The 22,897-nt window shown below is 43.5% G+C and overlaps 1 protein-coding gene across 4 annotated transcripts in view; it reads right to left on the bottom strand.

Moving 5' to 3' along the window:
* The window catches only part of LOC124551004 (mediator of RNA polymerase II transcription subunit 1-like), a 597,071-nt gene that overhangs the window by 124,653 nt on the left and 449,521 nt on the right, over positions 1-22,897 (bottom strand). For 3 of the 4 annotated variants that reach the window (XM_047125846.1, XM_047125845.1, XM_047125844.1), the window contains exon 2: positions 8,017-8,252. In XM_047125846.1, coding sequence (XP_046981802.1) covers positions 8,017-8,133 — 117 coding nt within the window. In that variant the 5' untranslated portion in view covers positions 8,134-8,252. Of the gene's footprint in view, positions 1-4,790; positions 4,863-8,016; positions 8,253-22,897 lie in introns of those variants that run through there. The other variant, XM_047125847.1, reaches the window with a different exon arrangement.

Genomic DNA, 22,897 nt, shown 5'->3' with positions numbered 1-22,897 from the left:
TTCGCCAAGTCTTTCACTCACTGAAAACATCCAGTCATGGTTTGTCGAGAGACTGGCACCTGCAGCACTAGCCAGCCACTATGAGTGATCAACTCCAGCAGAAACCAGCAAGGAATGACGTAATCATCTGTGTCATCCAAGTTCAGCTTGAATCTGTGTCCAGCCGAGCTACAACCACTCATGCTGCCAAAGATGGCAGCTCAGTGGACTAAGTTTCGGTCTCCGTATCCCGCCTAATCAGCTACAAATGTAGCTATGCATTCTTTGTTCTATACTTTATCAGAGGAAAATAGCTCCTATCGGATCTCAAAAGATGCCAATATGTTCATATTTATTTTAAAACACTGACTGAAAAGTGGGGTACCAGCTATCTCAGCACCTTCAAAAATAAATAAATAAATAAATAAAAATTTAGCATGAAATCTGTTGTGTCTAGACAAGACAGCCTAGACACAATGAGAGGAAGCCGAAAGGCACGCGCTAAGCTAAAGCAGGATGGCGTGAGATCTGAAACAGGATACGTAATGAATGCTATAAAGAAAAGTACGTAGCTTCTGGAATACTTAACTTTAATCCATCCTTTTGGTACATCTGGAGATTGTGGCGATACAAGTGAGACTCTTTAGATACATGCAATGTTACTAATGACGCCTTGCTAGGTCGTAGCCATTGACTTAGCTGAAGGCTATTCCAACTATCGGCTCGGCAAAGGAGCGAGGCTTCGTCAGTATAGTCGCTAGCTACGTCGTCCGTACAACTGGGGCGAGTGCTATCCCGTATCTCGAGACCTGCCTTGTGGTGGCGCTCGGTCTGCGATCACACAGTGGCGACACGCGGGTCCGACATGTACTAAATGACCGCGGCCGATTTAAAGCTACCACCTAGCAAGTGTGGTGTCTGGCGGTGACACCACAAAAACATATTCGCATCTTTTTTAACATGCAACTCACCTCAAACTCCTACAAGCTCCCCTAAGCGTAACTCAATCACACCCACTAGTCCATCGCTTTAAGTCGCTCATACCCGTTCTCTTCCACTTGTCCTTTCTCGCTCACACATTCAGCCCAACTCACTGTCATTACCCCTTTTTGTCTCTCTGTCACCGACTCCTGTCTCACAGCCGCAGTCTCCTTCGTTCTGTCCTACTACAACTTTCTCGCTCTTGCTCTCTCTTACTGCTACTATCTGATTGAGTCCTTCCCAAGCCTGCTGTCTCTTGAGACTGTCACTATCTCTCTCTTCCTACTTGTCATAGTCATAGATACTTCTCTCACTGTCACTGTCTCTCACCCACTTTCACTTTCTCCTTCTCTCCCACTTCCACTGTCCCCTCTTCTCTCGGCATAAAAACGCCCGAATACATTCGCATGCCAAAATTTTTGGGAAAGATTTTAAAAGTGCTGAGGAAGGTAGAATGAGGCAGCCAGAACCGCACTTTTCTGTAACAGTCATTTAAACAGGGACATATTCACATTTTTTATGCTTCTACAGGAGCATTTTTCCGCAAGTTTCCGTCGTTTCCCAGCTGCAGCAGGGCATGAAACTCATATGAAAAGAAGTGTATTGGCTGGTAAAATTTAGATAGTTTGCTTATGTGAAATTGAAATGACGCAAAACTAATTTTACACCTCAGACTGAATTTTGTGTGCAATTATGCGTGTGCTTCAGTAGTACAGCGTGGGGTTCCCACGTGATACCAGAGACAGCTTATACATATTTCTCTGTGCTACGTCACATTACAAACTACGTTCTCGCCTCACACCGGATATTACTTTCGTATTGCCGTGTTCAAGTAGGGTAAATCTGCACCTCTGTATCTCGTAAACAGATAAAGAGAGAAGAATTATGACGTTTTTGGAAAATGGACATCTCCTATATAAAAATCAACATGGATTCCGCAAATAGAGATCCTGCGAAACTCAGCTCGCTCTGTTCCTCCAAGAGATCCACAGCGCAGTGGACAACGGCGTTCAGGCTGATGCCGTGTTCAAATGGTTCAAATGGCTCTGGGCATTATGCGACTTAACTTCTGAGGTCATCAGTCGCCTAGAACTTAGAACTAATTAAACCTAACCTAAGGACATGACACACATCCACGCCCGAGGCAGGATTCGAACCTGCGACCGTAGCGGTCGCTCGGTTCCAGACTGTAGCGCCTAGAACCGCACGGCCACTTCGGTCGGCGATGCCGTGTTCCTTGGCTTCAGTAAGACATTTGACAGTGTCCCGCATTGCCGTTTAATCAAAAAAAATATGAGCTTACGGAGCATCGGAGCAGACCTGCGATTGGATTCAAGACTTCCTTGCAGGTAGAACTCAACACGTCGCTCTTAGTGGAACTAAATCTACTGAGGTAAAGGTAATATCCAGAATACCACAGGGAAGTGTGATAGGACCATTGCTGTTCACAATACATATAAATGATCTAGTAGAAAGCGTCGGATATTCTTTAAGGCTATTCGCAGATGATGCAGTTGTTTATACCAAAGTAGCAACGCCAGGAGATAGTAAGAATTTGCAGAACGACCTGCAGAGAATTGATGAATGGTGCAGAATCTGGCAGTTGGCCCTGAACGTAAAGAAATGTAACATATTGCGCATACATAGGAAATGAAATCCACTACTGTACAGATCCACTATCGATGAAAAACAGCTGGAGACAATGTCTCCCGTAAAAGCGATCTTAAGTGGAATGACCATATAAAATCTTAAGGAAATGTAACTCATCCACGAAAGACGTGGCTTATAAGGCGCTTGTTCACCCAATTCTTGAGTATTGTTCATCATCTGGGATCCCTATCAGGTAGGACTGATAGAGGAGATGAAGAAGATCCAACGAAGAGCGGTGCGTTTCGTCACGGGTTAGTTTAGCTGGCAAGAGAGCGTTAGGTTGGCGCTAAGCTAACTCCACTGGGGGCCGTTACAAGAGAGACGTTGTGCATCACGGAGAGATTTACTATTGAAATATCGGGACAGCACTTTTCAGGAGGAGTTAGACAACATATTACTTCCCCCCCACATACATCTCGCGGATTGACCACGAGGAGAAATTAGAGCCAGTACAGAGGATTACCGACAATCATTCTTCCCACGCTCTATTCGCGAGTGGAACAAGGTTGGAGGGACCAGATAGAGGTACCGAAAGTACCCTCCACCACACACCATTAGGTGGCTTGCGGAGTATGATGTAGATATGAAGGAAATCCTCAAGACAGTTGAAGATAGGGATCTTAGGAATACGTAGTAAAAATCACAGCCATTTGCTGTGCGTAGCCGTCTCGGAATCGGCAGCTGGGTCTTGGTACCCAAAAAACAAGTTTTTGGGGGTGTTTCGCGATAACGGATAAAGATCTTTGAAAAAGGGGAGATGCCTCTTCTAGATAAATGCCTAGAAAATATTCCATCGAAAGTTGAGCAGTTTGCTGTAGTTATTTATTATTTAGATTCACAAGCTGCGACATCGTCGCGAAAAAACACAGTGACCCGTGTATGTAATAAGTTTCCTTTAATTTACGTCTATGGTCACTATCTTTTCTGTTTAACAGATTACCGGTTTCGGTCTTTAATGACCATCATCAGATCTGCAGCAAAAGTGGGAAAAATATAAATACACTCGCAAACTGTATACAGCTTAAGAACAATACATAGAGCATATTGAAAAGTAGTACTGACAAAATTTACATTTGTGCGCTTTAAATGTTAAGAGGCATACCTGTCTCATAAAAACGAAATCCTAATGCACTGCAACCATAGTGGCATAGTTGACAATGAACTGCAGCCATAGTGGCATAGTCAACTATGCCACTATGGTTGCAGTGCATTAGGACTTCATTTTTATGAGACAGGTATGCCTCTTAACATTTAAAGCGCACAAATGTAAATTTTGTCAGTACTACTTTTCAATATGCTCTATGTATTATTCTTAAGCTGTATACAGTTTGCGAGTGTATTCATATTTTTCCCACTTTTGCTGCAGATCTGATGATGGTCATTAAAGACCGAAACCGGTAATCTGTTAAACAGAAAAGATAGTGACCATAGACGTAAATTAAAGGAAACTTATTATAATTTAGATTTCGCATCATAGTGTATTTTAAGAGTAGAAGTAGGTAACTTTGAGTATCTGTATCTTTGAAGCGGATAAAGATACGAAAAAAATTTTCAAGTTTGTTCGAGATCAGTATCTTCGGAATATATCGTAAAAATTTCAGCCATTTGACGTGCATAGGCGTCTTGGAATCCTTGACTGGATTTTGGTGCGCTGGTGACAGCAAAAATATACTAAAAACACCTATGTGTGGTTTTCCGAGGTCCGCCCACGAAATAATGGTGTCTCCACAAGTCCCATCGAGCCGACCGTACACCACATCAACTGTAAAAAGAACCAACCGATTTGCTCCATTTGCCTAAGCAGGAGGGAATGTGTAAAATTGATGCTTTGACTCTATACTGTAGCACAGTGACGCTAAGACGATCCTTTTGTTGGGTATACAAATGGTCCCATCCATACCACTTGACGCTACCTTTTATCATCAATAGAAACCGAGGTATTAGCACTAGAACATCTCGTTTATATGCGAGACGCTTTGGAACATATTAGGTGAACATGCTGTCACATGTATACCGAATCACACAAGATGTAAAACTGCGTTGTTAGCTATCGCCCTGGTGTTTCAGTGAGTAATAGACCAGATACTGGGTCCACGGTGGGAGGCCGTCAGCGCGGCGTCGCTCGCCGGAATGAAGACGATCTGTGCGCGCCGGTTGACCCCGCGCTCCGCTCGGCTTACCTTTTTTGCCGCCCGCAGCTGTCGCCCCCGGGCGCGGCATCACACAACACACGTCTCTGGACGGGCCCTCAGCGCGGCTGCCCAACCGCTCTACCACGGGCGCACTGGATGCGTGCCCCGACCGGCGGGGCCTCCGAGATAATTACTTCCCACGGGGATGGCTCGCTTTCTCACACCCACCCACTACCTCCCAGCCATTCTTTTGTGCCGGTTCCTCCCCCCCCCCCCCCCGCCTCGTTACCTCCTCTACTTCCCCTCCACCGCAGCCAGGGTCGCTACGCATACACTTTTTTACAGAAATTTCCGAGCTTATTTGTGAAACCTCTCTACAAGATGTCAGGACCTCTTCTTCTTCTTGCCTTCAAGTATTGGGCGCCTGTCTGTTACGGTGACCATTTCTTCCTTTGCCTTCCCAGACGTCTTTGGCCTACCGGATTATAATTTATGACTTTGTAAGGTAGTCTACCACTGTTCCATTCTGTCGAGGTGTTCACTCCGTTTTCTTCTACTGTCTTGACTTTTATTTCCTACCTTAAATATCTTTAATCGTTTCCTGATGTCGCTGTTTCTTAATCTGTAACTCTGGTACATCCTTTCGCAGCCCTAAGAAATCTCATTTCAGGTCCCTGGATCTTACTTCCTTGTCGTTTGTGTATGACACACAACTCACTCCCATCGAACAGTGTAGGGACGGCCATTAGTCCACAAACATTAATTCGTATTACTTTTTGTGCTTCGTTTCTAAAGTACCTATTTATTGTTCCACAAATGTTTCAAAATTTTGTTACTTTCTTGGCTATATCTTTGTCATCCTCGTATATGATATCACACTCCAGGTAATTAAAATTTCCGACTTGTCCTACTGTGGCATTGTTATCTGTGTTATTGTGGGGCCTGTCGTATAAAAGCCACAGTTTTAGCTTTCTTCGTGGATATAGTCTTATTACAGTCATCGGATATTTCAATTGTAAGTTTCTTTTTGCAGGTCATACTCTACCTCCGTGAAAATTGTGAGTTAATCTGCATATAAAACACAATTCACAGGAATCTTTTTGTCTATTCTAGTACATATGTACATATATACAGACAGCGTTGGCGAAATGCCACATCCTTACTTGACCCCCTTGTTATGATCGAAGGTGCTGTCAGCTCTTGAATTATATATAAAATGACTGTTACGGTTTGTAGGCTTCCTAAGGTGTAGTGGGTACCCTTTTTTATTCATTGTGCTCCACAGTTTTTCTCGATTGACTGTCTCAAAGACCACTCCTGCATCAACAAATGCTATCGGCGTCTCTCGATTAAATTCTGTGCGATTTTCAATGATTTGTTTTATCACAAACATTGCATAAGGTCTCGAACCTTTTCCACGGAAACATATTTGTTCTTCACTTAATAAGCACTTTAATATCTGCTTCCAGGAGTCTTGTATGTTACGTCCAGAAAGCTGATTCCTCTATCTGCTTGGCCTCTTAGGATCAAAATTACACATATAGGAGAGTTTCCTAAGTTGAGCACTTTGTGGTAAGAAATTATAGTCTCATTTAAATTACGAACTTCCAGCACTTAATTTGGACTTCATAATAAGTATATATTTTTGAATAGTTTTTGTATTTCGTAAATACCATTTTGACTATCTGTTACGATGATTTAAAAATGGACCCTGGCCCAAAACCAGTCATCAAGTAAATAAAGAAAGTGAAATTTGCAACTTTAGCTGTTTTTCGTTCTACTCATTTAAATTAGTTGGTATGGGACGTTTAACATCTGGTATCACGATGTTGTCTACATTTACATACATATTATGGACGCTGTCAAGTGGTGGAGGGAGTAAAAGCATAGTAAAGGTCAGAAAGATAGAGATGAGAGTAAAACGAGATAAAAGGAAAAGACCTGCCAGGAATGCTGGGTAGACAGTCGAGGACCATACACTGTACAATGGGTGGCTTGCACAGTACCGATGTACAAGGTGAATATCAAGTTTCTTCTGATTTAAAAAAAATTCCAATGAACTTTGCTAGTTACAGCTATGCTGTTTGTTGCAAAAGGTAGCTTAACTCCTGATGTTTTGATGGATACGCTCCCACATCTGCTCTGACGCCTCAGTTACAGGAATTTCAACAATGGACACTGTTTCAACAAGTTATGTGCACTGCCACCCTCGGGTTTATTTGTTAGCCAGGCCTTGGATGAAACCTTTCCGGGCACATGGGTCGACAGAGACGATTCAACATCAGGCCCACCAGGTTTATCAAACAATAACCCTTCCTGACTTTTTTGTGGGGTTGCGTTAAGGGTAAAGTGTTCAGTTCACAACTATTACGGCTGAAATATAAGATGCTATAAATTTGGTGCCGAAAGACATTTTGGTAAAGATATGGAGAAAAAGTGAGTACCACGTAGCCGCTCTACAGGCAACAAACGGCCTACATGTGGAAGACTGTTCGTAAGATCCTTTAAGAGTTAAGCTACCATTTCCAACAAATTACATAGCTGCATCTGGCATAGTTCTCGAGAAATAAATTTTGTAATCGGGGAAGGACTTTATGTTCATCCTGTACAAACTTTACTATGGTACATTACAAGTTGCCGCACTTTCTCGAATATGAACGCTGTCTATTGTTCAATGAGGGACTAGCTAGGACTCTCCAATCTGTTCCTCTTCAGTTTCTACTGGGATTTTATACACCAAGCGCTTCGCCGGCGTGTAAGATCCAGCGACCGCGGTGGCCACTGTGCAGGGTCTTCCCTCCAAATGCAACAACGAAGGTATCTTATGTCAAGGCGCTGAAGGGTGTTAATACCACTTCGGAGTGGTATGATGCACCATATTATACAAAACGCAGCAGTTTCTGTAATGCTGTGTTGCGTGGTAATGTGGTTTTTCGACTTTTTTTGTACGCATTGTGGTTTATTGCGAATGATTTCCAATATATTGCAAATACTCTTAAATGGGCGTCTGTACAAAGCAGCTGACCTTAGATTAGCACAAGAAAATCTACAAAAATCAACTCTGGAATTTCACCCACATGAAATGGTTTCCTTGGTGGACCCTCACACTTACACTTTTGTGTAATAATGAAACAATCTGCGTTATTTAATTCTCAGGCAGTAAGAGAAGTAAATCACGCAAGCTGTTTCATTATTATACATAAAGTGTGAGGATCCACCAAGGTAACGATTTCATGTGCGTGAACTGCTTGGCACGCCTTCACGTTGGACTTACCGGGAACTTGCTGGAGTGCGTGTGCAGGGCGACGCCGGGCTGCAGGTCTGAGGCCGCGGCGGCAGAGCCCGGGATGGGCACCGTCTGCGCGTCGCCGTACAGAGGGTAGGGCGGCATGCGGTACGGCGGCGGCGGAGAGGCGGCGCCGGAGGCGGCACCGGAGGCGGCTGCGGGCAGCGGCTTCGGGGGCGGTACCGGCTTGTACGGCTGCCCATAGCCGGCGGCTTCCACCTCCGCTGCAAACAAGCGCCACACATTAGGCTAATTGCAGTGACGTCGTAAAGAACTGTAATGCTATAAGCCGACCTTTGTGGCCGAGCGGTTCTAGGCACTTCAGTCCGGAACCGCGCTGTTGCAGGTTCGAATCCTGCCTCGGGCATGGATGCGTGTGCCGCCCCTAGGTTTAAGTCGTTCTAAGTCTAGTGGACTGATGACCTCAGATGTTAAGTCCCATAGTGCTCAGAGCTATTTTTTTGTAATGCTATATGAGGCGACAAAGCGACGTCCAGTTGTGAGGTAAGAGGCATTCAGCACAAGTGCAACAGGTTCGCTGCAGTGACGATGACTTCAGTGCCAGATGAGAACGCGACGTGACAAAAAACAGCTAGTATCCGAAGACCAACTGCTGCAGAACTGGTGACTTCAATGCAAGGTCAGAACACGAACTTTATCAACTGAAAGGCACAAGACTCTGGTCTTTCGTCTACTATAATCGACTGTATTCAGTCCTCAGTCAGTTTTGAGACTTTTTGTTTCTCACCGCCTGTTTCACCTCTCGTAATGACTTTAGGACGTGAAAAAGTCGCAGTTGCATCGTCGTTCAAAGTCCACGTCAAATTTTAGGATTCCTATAACTGGCAAGGCCTTACCACCTCTATGCCTAAAAAAAAGTGCGTTCAAAACCATCAAATTGAGGGCAGTTCTATCTCACGTTCTGCCATCTGCATCCACATCGGCATGGTTACTCTGCAATTCACATTAAAGTGCCTGGCAGAGGGTTCATTAAACCATTTTCATACTACTTCTGTACCATTCCACTCTCGAATGGCGCGTGGGAAAAAGGAACACCTAAATCTTTCCGTTTGAGCTCTGAGTTCTCTTATTTTATTATGATGATCATTTCCCCCTACGTAGGTGGGTGTCAACAAAATATTTACGCATTCGGAAGAGACAGTTTGTGATTGAAATTTCGTAAATAGATCTCGCCGCAAAGAAAACCGCCTTTGTTTCAGTGACTGCCACCCCAACTCGCGTATCATATCAGTGACACTCTCACCCCTATTGCGCGATAACACGAAACGAGCTGCCCTTCTTTGCACTTTTACGATGTCCTCCGTCAATCCTACCTGGTAAGGATCCCATACCGCGCAGCAATATTCCAGCAGAGGACGGACAAGTGTAATGTATACTGTCTCTTTAGTGAGTTTGTCGCATCTTCTAAGTGTTCTGCCAACAAAGCGCAGTCTTTGTTTTGCCTTCTCCACAATATTATCTATGTGTCCATTCTGGTAGCGCTATTGCAGTGACGAAAATGCGGTTAACAAGATACACAAAAACACTTTAAAACAGCCATAAATCGTGTTTCATTAGTAAACTGACGAGGCGGGCGAATGTCTGCAGGTAAAAATGCTAAAAGATGTGTACCTTCCAGTACCCACAAGTTTCGTAAGGACCTAGCATTACTGTGGCACGGAAGACACAAGCAGAATGACGAATATGAACAAACAGAACACGACGTCTGTAACGAAGTCACAGTCAATTTTATTTGTTTAAGTTTGTCGGAAATTGGGTATGATGAAGTTATTATTGATGGAATGTGAAAAATTTGCATAAAATCAAAAGAAAGGAATGTAATACGTAATCCATGTAATTATTATTATTATTATTATTATTAAGCATTACAATCCATGAAGGCTTTTTGCTGCAGAATGGACAATGTTGAACCACTTTGCTCTGTCTTTACAAGTAATTTGCCACTGTCTGTCATGTCCTAGTTTTCTGAGATCGTCTTGAATATTGTCCAAGTATCTCATGCGTGGGCGTCCAAGAGGTCGTCTTCCGGTGGGAATCTCTTCAGTCACTTTCTTGATGGTCCTGTTTGGTGGTGCTCTGATGACATGCCCTATCCATTTCAGTCTATTGGCTTTAATTTTGGCCACTATATCGGAGTCTTTATATAATTTGTAAATTTCATTGTTATTTAGCAATCTCCATTCATCACTGATCCTATCTCTTATGGGTCCAAATATTTTTCTCAAAATTTTTCGTTCAAATACTCTTAATCTGTTTTCCTCTTTTTTTGTGAGAGTCCAGGTTTCAGATCCATAGGTGAGTACTGGTATAATCAATGATTTGTATACTTGTAGTTTGGTGTTCCTAGAAATTAACTTGCTTTTGAAAACTGTCAAGAGACTATAGTAGCATTTGTTAGCCTTCTGAATTCGTGATTCTATTTCAATTTTTATGGAGTTGTCAGAGGTTACTATTGTACCAAGGTAATTAAATTCATTTGTCTTTGTGAAAGCTGTGTTATTAATTTGCAGTACATTATTATTTGATGGATAGCGGGATAAGATAAAGTACATTGTTTTGTCTGTATTCAGCTGGAGGCCTGTGCCATTTGTGGCTTTAATTAATTGTGCTGTAAGAAGCTTCAAATCATTCTCACTGTCAGATAATAATGCAATGTCATCAGCGTATGCTACAATGTTAATTTTGCTTTCCAGTTGTGCTCCAATTTGTAGTAGCTTTACTTTTTGGATTATTCTATTGATTACTATGTTAAAAAGAACTGGTGAGAGTGAATCCCCTTGTTTGACTCCAGTTTTAACCTCAAAGTCTTCAGAAAGTTTGCTAGCTACTTTTATTTTGTATTTTGAGTTTAAAGTGCAAGATTTTATTAAATTTATCAATAATCAAAAATTTATCAATAATCCATGTAATGCCCAGCTTAAATATTATGCTCTGCCGTTCCAAACTTGTTGAGCTGTATAAGGCGCGTAAATCTCCCAAGCTCGACGCAGCCAGGAACTGGTCACAGCCTCCTCTTATTGGGCCTCAGTGGTTAAGGAAGCTGTGGAAATACAATTAGCAGACAAAATGCTCAGCCGAGACGAAGGCTTCCAGCTCGACAAACCATGGGCACACCTCACTTCAGCTCTACGCTCTCACTAAAATTATTATTCTGAGTCTTCGTTGCCTAGCACTCCATCCCATCACATCTATTTTAATAATCAACCACATAATTCGTAAGAACTGTGAGATGAAATACACAAAATGTATTCGCAATAGCAAATATTGACAACCGTCAGCGGTATAACGGAGTGGCGACAGTGAAAATTTATGCCGGACCGGGACTCGAACCCAAATTTCCCACTTACCGCGTGCGGTCGCCTTACCATTAGGCTGTCCGAGCAAGACTTAACGGTCAGACCTAATCTTTCATACGTCGCCAGCCATGTGTCGACAACCTGCACTCGTACATTAGTTATGTATATTCCCGTATAGGTGAGTCATCTTGATTGCAAGTCGTTTGCCCGGTGTTGCCGGATAAATTCTATATTGCAGTGCTTCTGTTGTTCAGAAGTACGGCCAAGCGACAGTCAGTTAAAATGTCTTCCATGTACGGGAATATACAAAATGAATGTACGAGCGCAGGTTGCACACGCATGGTTGGCGACATATGGAGCTTTTAGCTTGGCCGTGAGTCGTGATCGGATGCCTGATGGTAAGGATAGTAAGGTGGAGCGCTCGCGAAAAGCGGAAATCCGAGCTCGAGTGGCACAAAATTTCGTTGTCGTCATTTCATTATACAACCGATGGTTGTCAATATTCACAACTGCGAACATATTTAATGTACTGCATAAAGTTTTATCTATGACTGATGCTGTTGTTGCCGACAGTTTTATCTCTGGCGCATGCGCATTTACTACACACTATTTTGTCAAGAAGTTTTAATTTTGTGACCAGCTCACCTTGAAAGTGGTAGTACGGTCATCAGCTGAAATATCGGATAAAGATACAATACTGGTCTTGATGCATGTCCGAAAGGTGATGGAATATTAGATCCGCCGAGAAAAAATAAATGACCAAAATGTCAATTTGAACTGTAGTAGTAAATAAAGGATTTTTAAACAGCGTAACTATTTATTTCCAAGCATAGTTTCTATCTTGTGTGTTTAATTCCGGGAACAAGGTGACTGAATATTAATTTGAGTTTTAGCCGCCTACAATCTGTGGCTTGTATCTAGCTCCGCTGTCAGGATCTAAAGGGGGAGAGTTAACTGCGCAAAGCCTCTGCCATTTAGACGCTGATGGCTTGCGAGAAAGCTGTAATCTGCCCGAGTGATGTGGAGCCGCTGTCAGCTGGCGACCACAGCATTAGAAAGTCCGCTAGTGGGCTCACAGCCGCGTGGAGACTTCAACGCATGAGCAGAACACGAACACTGCCGTCCCAGATACTTTGGTAGAATTTACTTCTCTGTGGGGTTTAACATTACACAAATACTTTGGTAGAATTTACTTCTCTGTGGGGTTTAACATTACACGGTAATCTCACCGACCTGTTCTGTGACTAGATAGTGAAAAGAACACGTCATTCCAGAAATTATTGCTATTGATGTCTAATTCCATTGCGAACCGTGTGCACCACGACCGTATTATTGTCAATGTATTTTGAATATATGGCCGTATCGGTCGTAGAGATTGAAATCTTTTATTTTACAGATCGATTTCGGTCACTGTGTGACCATCTTCACTGCAAACTTTTCGAACCTTGTAGCCCCAGCTCATAATAACGCATTTTCCATGATATTGGACCGGCTACTGCTGAGGTCACAAAATACGTTCTTCTGTAATTCAAAATTACTGTATGCAGTGAAAGTGAATATATCTGTTGGAAATAACCATCACAGTACATGTTACGCCACACAGAAAATGTTGTGTTATAGTGATATGGGCCTGCAAGGTTTAAAATTTGCACTGAAGATGGCCACAAAGTGACCGAAATCGATCTGTAAAATAAAGGCTTTTCCTTTCCTTTCCTTATTTCCATATCAATACCTGGTATCAACAGAGCCCTTTTATTGAAGAAAGTTTTCTTCGCCTGCAATAGTCTATTTACGCTATCTTCCTTGCTTGGTCCATACTTTACGATCGATGCTGTCATTTATCCTAAATATTGTTATTGACAATGGGCTAAAGAAAGAAATGTGATAATTACAGCAAAGAGGATCAATAAGCGCATGAGACAGTAGGAGGTAAGCTGCCTACACTGGTAAACAGAGACAAATCTACAGTGCTTTGCGAGTGCGTGAAGTTCTATACGCCCGAGTTGTAAATACATTCTTCATGACACAATTTCCGTGCTCTCGTTGAAATTTGCTAGAGGACACTATCTGAACTAGTGAAACTGTAACATCTCACACTACGTAAGCCGAATTATTGCTACATGCCAAGCTTTCAGAAACTACTTCCTTATTTCCATATCAATACTTGATATCAGCAGACAACGTTTATTGAAGAAAGTTTTCCTCGTTTGTGATAACCTATTTCCGCTATCTTCCTTGCTCCGTACACATTTTTACAACACTACGACTTTTGTCTATTGCTACTATTAAAAAAATTAATAAATTGCCACCGTAATTGCCCTTATTTACACCAATGTCTTGTAGTTATTCCTTAATATTAATAAGAGCTATTTTTCAAACTAGGCTGCACTTTCCACTTTATGAAAACAATGTAAAATTCAGGCTAAAGTAGGTAATTTAGTGAAAATAGTATCCCACTTCGCAGAAACTATATTTTAAAAGATTTATAAAACAGTTACTATCGTTCAGTATTTAATGAAAATACAGATTTTAATTCAGTTGCTGCCACCGTGATTAGCTGCTAGAAGCTGATAAGAATCGACTGAATACTGTTTTAACAAAACTGTTTTGAAACGACATCATTCACACACAATCCATGCAAGGAGTAACACAGCTCATTTTCATATCGGAAGCTGATCTGCACAGCGTTATTGAAAGTTATACCACATATGAAACTTTAATTGCTGTTTTAGTTCAGTTTAAAAAACTTAAAGGCAACAGAACAAAAAACTGACTACGAACACGCTGTAGAAAGCAACGCAACGCCTGAAGGTCACTTGGTGCGTTTCACTCGGTAATTTTGCTTGCTATACAGAAGAATGCTTTCGCTTGTTCCACTACTGTGTCTGTCCCTATTTCTATGTTAAGCAAGTCATTATTCCCCTCATCACTTTGTCATTGTTTATCCACAAGCAATACTTCAAGCTAAGTGTACATACTGTCCATTACCTTCAACGTGTTATGTTATGTTAACTGGGGACCCAGGCTCCGTCCCCGCCGCAGCCGCAGTGGTCCACAATCCCACGACGACTACCGCAGTCCACTTCACCCCTCCGCCGCCCCACACCGAACCCAGAGTTATTGTGCGGTTCCGCCCCCGGTGGACCCCCCCAAGGAACGTCTCACACCAGACGAGTGAAACCCCTATGTTTGCGCAGAAATCGCCGACATAGCGTAGCTGAGGCAGAATAAGGGGAACCAGCCCGCATTTGCCGAGGCAGATGGAAAACCGCCTAAAAACCATCCACAGACTAGCCGGCTCACCGGACCTCGACACAAATCCACCGGGCGGATTCGTGCCGGGGACCGGCGCTCCTTCCCACCCGGAAAGCCGTTAGTTAGACCGCACGGCCAACCGGGCAGGCACCTTCAACGTGTACTATTAAGTCTTCTTTACGTCCGAACACATGGAACTCCGCGAAGATTTTACAGCTGGTCCCTACAACGATTCCTAATACGTTCATGGTCTTCAGAATAGACGAATAAACATCGTTGAATAAACCTCCAGTGGTATATGCTGCTATTTAAACAGTTACTGTACCACAATGAAAGCGTATCGGTACCAGTATCCAAATACGCCCTTTGAAACTCTCGTTGTCATTTTCCATGGTGGCACCGTCGCATTTTTAAGCAAATCTTCATCGTACAGAAGTTCGTATGCTGGTCGAATCTTTTCTTGAACTACACTGAGGCGACTTTTGTCACAGGGTATCTCCTAATATCGCGTCCGCCCCGATAGCTGAGCGTGACGGATTGCCGTCCTACGGGCCCGGGTTCGATTCTCGGCTGGGTCAGAGATCTCCTCCGCTCAGGAACTGAGTGTTGTCTTCATCATCATTTCAGCCCCATTGGGCGCGCAGGTCGCCCAATGTGGCGTCGAATGTAATAAGACCTGCACCAAGGCGGCCGGACCTGCCCCGTAAGGGGCCTCCCGGCCAATGACGCCAATCGCTCATTTCAATTTTTCATTTCCTAATATCGCGTCTCGACCTAATGCAGAATCTCGACGTAGCAGGACTCAACAAGTTGTTGGAAGTCCCCAGCAGAAATGTTGAGCCACGCTGCCACTCTAGCCGTCCATTACTGCGAAGGTGTTGCCGGTGCAGGACTTTGTATACGAACTGAGCTCTCGATTACGCCCCATAAATGTTCGACGGGATTCACATCCGGCGATCTGTGTGGACATATCTTTCGTTCGAATTATCCAAAATGTTCTTCAAACCAGTCGCGAACAGTTGTGGCCCTGTGATATGGCCATTGTCACCCATAAATATTTCATCGTTGTTTGGGAATATGAAGTCCACGATAAACCGTTTCCAGTCAATGGTCGTTTCAGTTGGACCAGAGGACCCAGTCCACTGCATGTAAACACAGCCCGCACCATTATGGAGCCAACACCAGCTCACACAGTGCCTTCTGACAACCACAGTCCATATGAAGATGGTATCTTTCGGACATGCCTCAAAGAACAGATACCATCTTCATATAGTTAAGGCTAACCGGCCACTGACCTTCTTCTTCTGTGCTGAATGCACAAGCATTGCCCGAACTCTTACGGGACTCGGTAAGATTGTCTGCCGCGAGCAATGAGTGCAATGGGCAGGGAAACTACGAATGTAGTGTGTGGACAATTAAGTTGGGAATGTGGGTCTCACGGGGAGCGTGCACGGGATAAATCCCTGGCGTCATACTATCCTCTGTGCCCTCGGTGGCTCAGATAGATAGAGCGTCTACCATGTAAGCAGGAGGTCCCGGGTTCGAGTCCCGATCGGGGCACACATTTTCAACTGTCCCCGTTGAGGTATATCAACGCCTGTCGACAGCTTAGGGTCTTGATTTAGTTATCATTTCACTTGAGTCCATGGCTTTGTGGGGTCTGTGCCACACTCGATCCCTACCATCAGCTCTTACCAACTGACGTGGGGACTCATCTGACCAGACCACGGTTTTCACCAGCCCAGGAGAGGCGCCGCAGGCGATGGCATGTAGTTAGCGAAAGGTACTCACGTCGGTCATCTGCTGCCACAGCACATTAACGCCACAGATACGTCTCACATTGATTTCTGCGGTTAAATGGTTCAAATGGCTCTGAGCACTATGGGACTCAACTTCTAAGATCATCAGTCCCCTAGAACTATTTAAACCTAACTAACCTAAGGACATCACACATATCCATGCCCGAGGCAGGATTCGAACCTGCGACCGTAGCAGTCACGCGGTTCCAGACTGTAGCGCCTTTAACCGCTTGGCCACACCGGCCGGCTTCTGCGGTTATTTCACGCAATGTTGGTTGTCTGTTAGCACTGACAACTTTGCGCAAACGCCACTGCTCTCGGTCGTTAAGTGAAGGCCGTCGGCCACTGCACTGTCTGTGGTGAGAGGTAAAGCCTGAAATTTGGTATTCTCGGCAGACTCTTGGTACTATTGATCTTGGAATGTGTAATTACCTGACGATTTCCCAAATGGAATGTTCCTTGTGTCTAGCTCCAACTACCATTCAGCGTTCGAAGTCTGTTAATTCTCGTCGTGCGGCCATAACCACGTCGGGAACCTTTCCACATTAATCACCTGAGTACAAATGACAGCTCCGCCAGTGCACTGCCCTTTTATACCTTGTGCAAGCGATACTATCGCCATCTGCATAAGTGCATATCACTATCCCATGACTTTTGCCACCTCAAAGAGTGCCTACAGCTGACTATATTTCTGTCGGGTCACGGATCCACTCGACACGCTGTAGCTTCTAAAATGCTTTCGTAATCAAAAGTTTCTTTTTCAGGCATAATCCATATACTTCAATGATGCAAATTATGTAAAAAAATCCATTTCTTCATCGGTCTGTACAAGAACCACCCCTTATGTTACGCATTCCACCCTGGGTGCGGATGGTGTCCATTGGGTTGGCTGTCTTATGGCATATGAAACATTCCCCATGCCGGATTTATGTTGCCCAAACAGTAATTAGTTTTCGACAGCAGTGGGAATGTTGAAGGCGTGTCGGACCAATCGAGATGACTTCTTTACCCGTCTGGGCTGGGCTGACGTGCCTTCAACATTCCCGCTGCTGCCGGAAACGAGTTACCACACGACACTCCACTTTATGAACTTGCTAAGCATATTCGGAAATGCCAAATTGTGCACTTCACAGAACAAGAAACTGTAGTGTTCTAAGACTACAATATCAGTGAGTCACAACTAGAATCGGTCAACTCGTCCAAACATCTGGCAACAACAATTTTTAGGTAAATGAAATGGATTAAACAGGCTCAGTCTTAGGTAAAGCAAGTGCTACATTTCGATTCATTTGCACGAGACACAAATGCGGTCCATCTAGAAAGAAGATTGCTTACAAAACATTCGTGCCACCGATCCCAGAATATTGCTCAAGTGTATGGGACGCGTACGAAGTAGAACTGACAGAGAATATTTGACGTATACAAAGAATAGCAGCACGAATGGTCATGGATTTGTTTGACCCACGGAAGAGCGTCATGGACACGACGAAAAGCCCGAACTGGCAGACGGCTGAAGAGACCTAAACTATCCAGAGAAAGCCTACTTACAAAGTTTCAAAAACCGGCCTGAAGTGATGCCTCTAGATATATACTACGTCCCATATTGCTCTTGAAGACATCGCGAAGACAAGATGATGCTAATTGTAGTGCGCAGAGAGGCGTTTAAGTAATCATCCATCCCACGCTCCATAGGTCAATAGGTGAATGGAACGGGTATAAGCCCTAATAACTTGTGCAGTGGAAAGTACCCCTCTGCAATGCACTTCACAGTGGTCTGCAGAGCATAGATGCAGATTTAGATTTATCAGTGGGCTAAACAATTTTGCTTCGGCTCCTGTAGCGGCGAGTTACGGTAGTGTGCCGCGGGAATTTCACTGTCTACAGGACTGCACATGCGAACCTGTCAACAAACAACACATTTATCACGTAGCTTAAAGTTTTCGAGGATATAATTAAAACTTTGCTACCACCCGTGAACCCCAGCATCGGAATCTTTCTCCTCTTACACTTCTATTCCACTTGCGAATCTTTCTTTCTTATAAGATACGAATAAACCGCCGTTCAAGTGCGACAAATGGTGTACGGTAAACCGAGTATAGTTTTACGGATTTTCAGATTCAAATGTGATTATCATGACTATTTTTTCAACATTGTGATATTTATGTCAGTGAACATAGCGGCTTGTACACGACAGAATTACGTACTAATAATTACAGAACAGTTTCTAAAACGCAGAGAAAGTAATGGGAAAAAAATGTAGGTGGTCAAAGTTAGTATGGATTTGGGGTTACACTGACCGGCCTATACTTCCGACACAACTGTTAATTACCGTACCTTTTGTGATTAATGTTTAAAAAAACGCAATGAAACTTTGGACACCCAGAAATGAATTCATCGATCTAAGTGCTGTACTAAACCTCATGAAAGAAGAAAAAAAGCAAGTCAATGTGATCCTTTATCAAAAGTTAAACGTAATTAAAGGTACAAACATGAATTGCCACATACATAGCTTCAAATTTAGCTGAGAATAATGCCTTCAGTTTCATCCACCTTAGACCTACATCCTACATCCTAATTTCAAAACGTCCATTGCAGTTAGAATTAAGGTTATCTGTTCTTCATTTATCGGGATAATATATGGCTGTTGTGGTGAAACAAATTTCATTCCTTATTTCCGCGGATACTTGACATTATATGTCGTACCTGAATCACTACCTGGACCACAGTAGCTCGAAATTTGAGCAATATATGACTGACATTTGTTTTTCTTATTTGTAGGCACATTCACAATTGCAGATAAATCTTTGTCTATATACCGATGGTTAATGTATGTATTCCTTAATTTCACACTTAATCTGTATCAACACTGTTTCCTAAATTATGTACCTGTGATCCTGGTGTAACAGTGGCTAGTGGTCAAAGTAATCCTAAACAGAGAAATCATGCACATGACCTCTGAAATCGTAACATAGTGGCAGATATATACATGTGAACAAAAAACTAATCAGTCTTCTGTTTCGAGAATTAATCGGGTAACATGTGAAACAGTTGAAATCACAGACCACTTTGCAGTTAAGTGATATTGGATTTTGCACACTCCAATTTTAACATACTTTTTTGTATACTATTATAAGTTGCAACAGGTTCGCCAACTGCTGCATAAGAAAATCGGCACTACACGACGCCATTTAGCGTTCAGTATATTGCCGGCCTTTATCACCAAACAGTACATACTAAAACACTCATTGAGAGCCAACAGAGAGCTGTACGACTTTTGGTGTGCAAGTGGTCAGAGTAATCACGGCTGTTAATGTACGCCCGGTTTACGGTACTCATTTTCCGTTGTCTTAGATTTTATCAGGTGCCGCGAGGAATTTTTGCTTGCAATTTGAGAAACGACCACTCACGGTTCGTGTCTACGCCTTGGCGAGTCGCACGCAGAACAGTTGCGCAACGAGACGGACTATCCAGGTCGATTGCTGAAGGCAACGTTCTCGGCTTGTATACCAAATGGGTTAAGTAGGAGGGAGATTAATGCAGTCGCTAGCAGTCCACCTGCCTGCTGCAACTCGAAGAGACGTCTACCCGAGACATTCGCATCTGCGGTTCGTGCAGCAGAAGATTTATGCAGAGAGAAATTTTAATGCCGCTCGAGATTGCACAGTACTGCAACCGCATCTCGTAGCCATCTCGGCGCCTCTCGCTGTAAGTAATGCCGTTTCGAGTTGCTCATTTTCTCCTCCCCTTCTCCTGATTTCATGTTATATTTCGCACATGACTTCACTTTTATGATATTTTCTGACGCTACAATGGGTACTTAAACTTTTAATCACTGGTATACGACAAAAAAAGCTAATCTATGGATTCCTGGGACACAGGCAGCCCACAAAAGCTGTTGCGCATGCCGTATAAACTTATATGTTCTGTTGTAAGTACAGGGCGAATCACCTGAAGCTTGCACCGCAAATATTGCGGAAATGGAGAGTGCTAGTGATGTGCCGTTTTCACAGAATCGATTGACAATCAAGGACTGGCATTTTTAGCCGATAAACAGATTGTAATAGCACTTAGGAAGTGTATTTCAGTGAAAACACACACTTTTAAGAAAATGGCACAATGCCTATTGACATTGTTGTTGTTGTTGTGATCTTCGGTCCTGAGACTAGTTTGATGCAGCTCTCCATGCTACTCTATCCTGTGCAAGCTTCTTCATCTCCCAGTACCTACTGCAGCCTACATCCTTCTGAATCTGTTTAGTGTATTCATCTCTTGGTCTCCCTCTACGATTTTTACCCTCCACGCTGCCCTCCAATACTAAATTGGTGATCCCTCGATGTCTCAGAACGTGTCCTGCCAACCGATCCCTTCTTCTAGTCAAGTTGTGCAACAAGCTCCTCTTCTCCCCAATTCTATTCAATAACTCCTCATTAGTTATGTGATCTACCCATCTAATCTTTAGCATTCTTCTCTAGCACCACATTTCGAAAGCTTCTATTCTCTTCTTGTCCAAACTACTTATCGTCCATGTTTCACTTCCATATATGGCTATACTCCATACAAATACTTTCAGAAACGACTTCCTGACACTTAAATCTATACTCGATGTTAACAAATTTTTCTTCTTCAGAAACGCTTTCCTATCCTCTCTACTTCGACCATCATCAGTTATTTTGCTCCCCAAATAGCAGAACTCATTTACTACTTTAAGTGTCTCATTTCTTAATCTAATTCCCTCAGCATCACCCGACTTAATTCGAGTACATTCCATTATCCTCGTTTTGCATTTGTTGATGTTCATCTTATACCCTCCCTTCAAGACACTGTCCATTCCGTTCAACTGCTCTTCCAAGTCCTTTTCTGCCTCTGACAGAATTACAATGTCATCGGCGAACCTCAAAGTTTTTATTTCTTCTCCATGGATTTTAATACCTACTCCGAACTTTTCTTTTATTTCCATTATTTCTTGCTCAATATACAGATTGAATAACATCGGGGAGAGGCTACAACCCTGTCTCACTCCCTTCCCAACCAGTGCTTCCCTTTCATACCCCTCGACTCTTATAACTGCCATCTGGTTTCTGTACAAAGTGTAAATAGCCTTTCGCTCCCTGTATTTTACCCCTGACACCTTCAGAATTGAGATTAATAAACCAAAAGTAGCGTAAATTAGAATGTCAGTGTCTGTAGCAGGCTTCTAGAGCGAGCCGTCTACGAGATATCGTATTGTGCAAAGTTTCCACATCTACACTCGTCTGTGACATTCAACCTGCGTAGTAGCTAGGTGCGATGTTGTTACGTTTGTTTACAGTGAGCCTGTGTATTGCTTGAGGATATTGCGACTTGCAGCTCAGTCAGTGTGCATAGACCAAGCTGTAGGTTCTGAGTGGACGACGGAATTTACCAATGCACAAAAAGCCGACATGCTCATGGCGTAAGGAGAGTGTAGGACGAACGCAGTTCGTTCTTGTACGGTGTGTGCGGCAAGATGTTCAATAAACGTCAACCATCTCGGCAGTTACTTATCAACCTCTTCAATCAGTTACGTGGAAGTGGTAGTGTTGGTTCAAATGGCTCTGAGCACTATGGGACTCAACTGCTGAGGTCATTAGTCCCCTAGAACTTAGAACTACTTAAAGCTAACAAACCTAAGGACATCACAAACATCCATGCCAGAGGCAGGATTCGAACCTGCGACCGTAGCGGTCTTGCGGTTCCAGACTGCAGCGCCTTTAACCGCACGGCCACTTCGGCCGGCAAGTGGTAGTGTAACACGTAGACAATGTAACAGTAGGAAACAAGTGACGACAGAAGAGGGGAAAATTAATGTTCTTCTATGTAACAGTAGGAAACAAGTGACGACAGAAGAGGGGAAAATTAATGTTCTTCTGAAGTTGCAGGTGATCCGCACGTTACCTCCTGTGCAATCGCACGAGGAAGTGGCATGATTCAAGCAAGTGTCGTACGAATTCTCCATCGACATAGGTTGCATTCATATCACGTCTTTCTCCATCAAGAGGCCGGCCGGAGTGACCGTGCGGTTCTAGGCGTTACAGTCTGGAACCGAGCGACCGCTACGGTCGCAGGTTCGAATCCTGCCTCGGGCATGGATGTGTGTGATGTCCTTAGGTTACTTAGGTTTAATTAGTTCTAAGTTCTAGGCGACTGATGACCTCAGATGTTAAATCCCATAGTGCTCAGAGCCATTTGAACCATTCCATCAAGAGCTGCACAGAAACGATTACGGGAATCGTGTTAACTTCTGTGCATGGGCATTAAGGCAGCATACTCCAAACCTATCGCCGGCCGGAGTGGCCGAGCGGTTCTAGACGCTTCAGTCTGGAACCGCGCGACCGCTACGGTCGTAGGTTCGAATCCTGCCTCGGGCATGGATGTGTGTGATGTGCTTAGGTTAGTTAGGTTTAAGTAGTTCTAAGTTCTAGGGAACTGATGACCTCTGATGACATTTATCAGTCAAGGTCAGGTAAACTGGCGAAACAT

The sequence above is a fragment of the Schistocerca americana genome, chromosome 9 (genome assembly GCF_021461395.2).
Source record: "Schistocerca americana isolate TAMUIC-IGC-003095 chromosome 9, iqSchAmer2.1, whole genome shotgun sequence".
In the NCBI taxonomy this organism is placed as follows: Eukaryota; Metazoa; Arthropoda; class Insecta; order Orthoptera; family Acrididae; genus Schistocerca; species Schistocerca americana.
This window is presented reverse-complemented; position numbering and strand designations above follow the sequence as displayed.